General features: G+C 53.4%; 1 protein-coding gene across 1 annotated transcript in view; it reads left to right on the top strand.

Moving 5' to 3' along the window:
• The first annotated feature begins 2,575 nt into the window (after positions 1-2,575).
• Positions 2,576-5,283, top strand: part of Atp8b2 (ATPase phospholipid transporting 8B2) — a 24,533-nt gene continuing 21,825 nt past the window's right edge. Inside the window, exon 1 of the mRNA XM_013353803.2 lies at positions 2,576-2,680. Within this exon, the coding sequence (XP_013209257.2) occupies positions 2,664-2,680 (17 nt within the window). The 5' untranslated portion in view covers positions 2,576-2,663. The remainder of the gene's footprint in view (positions 2,681-5,283) is intronic.

Raw genomic sequence — 5,283 nt, 5'->3', positions numbered from 1 at the left:
AAAAAAAAAAAAGAAATGACCTATTTTCTTACTATATAACCTTGGCTGGTGTAGAACTTGCAGACCCTCCTGTGAGTGCCGAGACAGGGCGTGGCACCACCACCACCACCACCACACACACACACACACACACACACACACACACACACACACACACACGGCTGCTCCTTCTCCCTTTTGATTTTCCTTCTCTCATCCCTCACTTTTCTCCAATTCTCCTATTTCCTTCTTTCTGAGTCTCTCAGATTTGTTCGCTTTTCCTGGTGGTTCCCTGCAGCTGCTCTCTCTCTCTCTCTCTCTCTCTCTCTCTCTCTCTCTCTCTCTTTCTCTCTCTCTCTCTCCCTCCCCTTGGTCTCCTGGGTGCTCCCTCCCCCCATCGCCTCTCTCTCCACCAGCTCCTCACTCAGGGTTCTGTGGCCCAGTCTGTCACCAGTGAAGAAGACAAAGGCAACTTCCTTACAATGCTTCTGGCCAGCTCTCTGGCTGTTACAATAGCTATCTATGTGGCAGGCATTGTCTCAGGTGAGTAGGGTGGGGCCTGAATGTGGGAATGAGTGGTGGGAAAGGCAGGTACTTTTGATGACTCAGGCATGGGCATTACCTCCCTGAGCTTGGCCAGTGCCTGGGACTGAGATATGCCTTGGACCTCATCAAGTTCCTCTCCTTCTAGCTAACTTCCCACCAGGTCTTCTGTTAACTTGACACAATCTAGGGTTGTCTGAAAGGAGGAAATCTGTTGAGACAATGCCTCCATAAGATCCAGCTGTAAGGCATTTTCTTAATTACTGATGATGAGGGAGGGCCCAGTCCATCGTGGATGGAACCATCCCTGGGCTGGTGGCCCTGAGCAGGCTGAGCAAGCCATGGGGAACAAACCAGTAATCAGTACACCCCTCCAACGGCCTCCAGCGCTGCCTCCAGGTTCCCGCCTTGCCTGAGTTCCTGTTCTGACTTCCTTTGGTAGTGAATGAAGCGTGATGTGAGCCAAACCCTTTCCTCCCCAAGTTGCTTTGGTTATGGTGTTTGGTTGCAACAACAGAAATCCCAACTAAGACTCCTTACAGCAGCCTCCTACCTGGCTTAGGCGGAAATCTATAGCAGAGCCCTGAGGATAATCACGGGTAGTTTGTGTCTCACGCCTGAAGCCTTCATCTCTGCTCAGGACCTCAGCAGCTTGTCTCAGTACATACCCTGTTAGCGCACCTGGCCCTGGCCCGGAGACACAGTGTGCTGCAGGGGAACCAGGAGGTCTGCTCAGGTTCAGAACCCGGGGTCACCTAGAGAAATGTATGTTTGGGTGTGTTGCCTGTATGCACGTCTGTGCAAGGGCATGAGGTGCCTGAAGAGGGCATGGGATCCCCTGGGACTGGAGTTACAGATCATCTGGAGCTGCCACATGGGTGCTGATAACCCAAGGTCCTTTTCACGAGCAACCAGTGCTCTCAATCACTGAGCCATCCCTCCAGTCCCCGAATCATTATATTTTTTTAAATTTTTTTATTTTTTTTAATTTTATTTATTTATTAAGGATTTCTGCCTCCTCCCCACCACCGCCTCCCATTTCCCTCCCCCTCCCCCGATCAAGTCCCCCTCCCTCACCAGCTCAAAGAGCAATCAGGGTTCCCTGACCTGTGGGAAGTCCAAGGACCGCCCACCTCCATCCAGGTTTAGTAAGGTGAGCATCCAAACTGCCTAGGCTCCCCCAAAGCCAGTACATGCAGTAGGATCAAAAACCCATTGCCATTGTTCTTGAGTTCTCAGTAGTCCTCATTGTCCGCTATGTTCAGCAAGTCCGGTTTTATCCCAGACTTTTTCAGACCCAGTCCAGCTGGCCTTGGTGAGTTCCCAATAGAACATCCCCATTGTCTCAGTGTGTGGGTGCACCCCTTGCGGTCCTGAGTTCCTTGCTCGTGCTCCCTCTCCTTCTGGACCTGATTTGGACCTTGAGATTTCTGTCCGGTGCTCCAATGTGGGTCTCTGTCTCCTTTCATCGCCTGATGAAGGTTAATATTCAGGAGGATACCTATATGTTTGTCTTTGGGTTCACCTTCTTATTTAGCTTCTCTAGGATCGCGAATTATAAGCTCAATGTCCTTTATTTATGGCTAGAAACCAAATATGAGTGAGTACATCCCATGTTCCTCTTTTTGGGTCTGGCTTACCTCACTCAGGATAGTGTTTGCATACAAATGGATAGAAATAGAAAACACTATCATTATCTTTTTGAGACCTAATTGTTTAAACTGAATGATGGAGATGAGCATTGCAGAGGAAAGCCTGCGGCTGTAAGAGGGTTGGCAGTGGTACCTAATCCTGTCTTTTCCCATTGCTTTTCCCATGTCTCTCTGGCCATGTGCTTGGTAGGACGCATGCCCTGGGCCAAGCTCCCCATCTACTGCTTTCTGTGCCTCAGGAGCGACCTACATTCTCTACCACGGTAACAGAGGAACACTGCCAGGGCAGTTGCTGTGGGCAGGGCTACCTCGCAGTGGTTAGGGATAAACACAGACAGAAACTCCTGAGTCTCTTTCTCTCTCTCCCTCTCCCCCTCTCTCCTGAAGATGCCCTCCAGCACTACACAGGTGGGAACCTGACAGTGACTGGTCCCAAAGAGACAGCCTCCATTTTTGCCACCTATCCTTCCCCCTATCTGTCCCTGAACAATGGCTTCTTGGATCAGGTGAGTGTGGAGAGAAGGGCCTGGGGCACTGAGTCCCAACCTTTGCCTTGTTTTCTGGGACCCTAGCCCATTATAAGGTTAGTTCTCCCTTGGTATCCCTAGCTTCTGTTGGGCAGACAGCACAGAGGCAGTGGCATGAAGAGTGGGAGGGGGGAGGGAGGGAGGAGGGAGGGAGGGAGGGTGGGCAGGTGGAGCACCTGCCTGGCCTTTGATGGATTTCCTCCTACCACCATCACAAGGTTCTGGGCACCTGGATGCTGATTGTGGGGCTGTTCGCCATCCTAGACAGACACAATAAAGGAGTGCCTGCAGGTCTGGAGCCCATGGTGGTGGGACTGCTGGTCCTCGCCATCGGACTAGCCATGGGTTCTAACTGTGGCTCTCCACTCAACCCTGCCCGGGACCTGGGCCCACGGCTCTTCACCTACTTGGCTGGCTGGGGCCCTGAAGTCTTCAGGTAGGGGACAGTCTCCCTTGGCACAGTCCTCCATTCACCTCTGTTAATAGCTTTGTCTGGGCTTCTCTACCCCCTCCCCCCGTTTTGAAACAGGCTGGCCTCCCTCAGAGATCCTCCTGCCTCCCACAAGCTGAGACTAAAGGCACGTGCCACCATGCCCAGTCCAAGTTCCCTTCAACTAGTGTTCCTTCAACTGGCAAAGTCTCCTTTCCTTCATGGCTCTCCTGCTCCCCAACCCTTTCCATGGGGATAGCGGATTGAGAGGTGACCTTGGCATGTCATACTAGTTCTTGGGGCTTTAGTGACCCATCCAGAAAACAAGTCTATTCAGCTAGTTCCCCTAGAGGCTGGACAAAGCTCTGCTGGGGGTCCCCTCCTAAGTGCTTTCCATTAATGAAGGTGACCCCATGCTCACTGTGAGACCTGCCTTACTATTCCCAGCTCACAGGGGAGGTGTGTCTGAGAGAAACACCTCTGACATCTCCTGTTTGTCCGATTGTCCTCTCATTGCAGTGCTGGTAACGGCTGGTGGGGGGGGGGCACCCTCGGCACAGCCACATAACAGCTCCTGGTGGCTCTGCACCACCCTGAGGGTCCAGAGCCCGTTCCAAAGGTGGCAGCGGCTCAGCTCGGGGCTTCAGTCTCGGGAACTCTGGCTCAGCTGGAGTGTAAGCTGTGATTACAACCTTATCTCGCTCTGCAAGAGCACCACGAGCTGGCTACTTGTGAGACAGATGTTCTCTGTGTTAATATGCCAGATTCCGAGCCGCTTAGACTGGGGAGAACCAGAAGACCAGAAGACATGATCTGCTGCTCCGTTTTCAAGCTGGTCTTTGCACCCTGAGGGCCTCTAGGCACACAGTTCCCTAAAGTGGCCGTCAGGGGGGGTGTCACATCAGGGGGTGTGCTGGCTTTGGGAAGGCTTCTAGAATCTTTTGGGTGTGTGTGTGGGGGTATTACCATCCTTTGAGGGGTAGGGCCCAGGGGCTTCGAGAGAGAAGCTTGTTTTCCAGCGCTCTGACTCCCAGCTCCCTCACCCCCACCCCCTGCCTTTTTTCGTTTAAGACAAGTCTCCCTCTGAAACGCTGTAACTTTCTATGTAGATCATACTGGCCTTGACTTCACACTCTACTGTAGGAGTACTGCGTGTGACCCGACAAGAATGATTTTTTTTTTTTTTAATCAAACAAAAAACCAAACTCAACAAGAGCAATTTAAGCACTAGTCGGGAGTGGTGGAGCACTAGGATCTCTGAGATGTCCAGGCCTGGCAGAGATACAGAGTGGGACTCCGTCTCAAAATAACAAATAACAACAACACAAAACACACCAAAACCACTTAAAGTTCTGCAGTACTAGGGATTGAATTCAAGGCCTGGGCAAGTGCTCTTCCTCAGGGCTGTCTGTCTTCTGGCTGCCAGTCCAGACAATCTTGGCCAGACAAGGGCGCCTCCCGTGTGTGTGTGTGTGTGTGTGTGTGTGTGTGTGTGTGTGTGTGTGTGTGTGTGAGAGAGAGAGAGAGACAGAGAGAGACAGAGAGAGACAGAGAGAGACAGAGAGAGAGAGACAGAGACACACACAGAGAGACAGACAGGCAGACAGAGAGACTGTTCTTAGAAAGGTGTGCTCGCGCGCATCACCCAAGGGGCATGGTAAGGGCAGAGCCATCTTCCCAGCGACTGACAACCAGGCAGAGAAACTGAGGCACAAAGCAACACCCAGGCAATGCGGGGCTGTGCCACTTAAGGAGGTGAAAGGCCAGGAGACGAGCCAGGGCGAGGAGGGAAGCGCGCTAAGGGGCTCCTTCACCGCCTCTCCCGCGTCAGGCTCCTCCCCGCAGATGTTCTCTGGCTGAGACAGCAGCATTCTCTCGGTCTCAGGCTTCCAAAATAAAGAAACAGCATCCCGGAGCTCTCCAACCTCGCCGAACGCCTGCGTGTCCGGGGCTGGAGCGTGGGACCCTCCCCTCCGCACTAAAATGGCGCACGCCGCGCCCCTCACTCCCCAAAGCCCCTCCCGCCCCCCGCCCGCGGCCGCCGCCGTCACTTCCGCCCCGCGGCCGAAACTGACACAAAGTAGCGGGCCGGGGCCCGGGTGGGGAGAAGCCGGGCCGCCGCTGGGGGGCGGGAGCCTGCGGGCAGCGGAGC

The sequence above is a fragment of the Microtus ochrogaster genome, unplaced genomic scaffold (assembly GCF_000317375.1).
Source record: "Microtus ochrogaster isolate Prairie Vole_2 unplaced genomic scaffold, MicOch1.0 UNK16, whole genome shotgun sequence".
NCBI lineage: Eukaryota > Metazoa > Chordata > Mammalia > Rodentia > Cricetidae > Microtus > Microtus ochrogaster.
The sequence above is the reverse complement of the archived record's forward strand: the minus strand, read 5'-3'. Positions and strand labels throughout refer to the sequence as shown.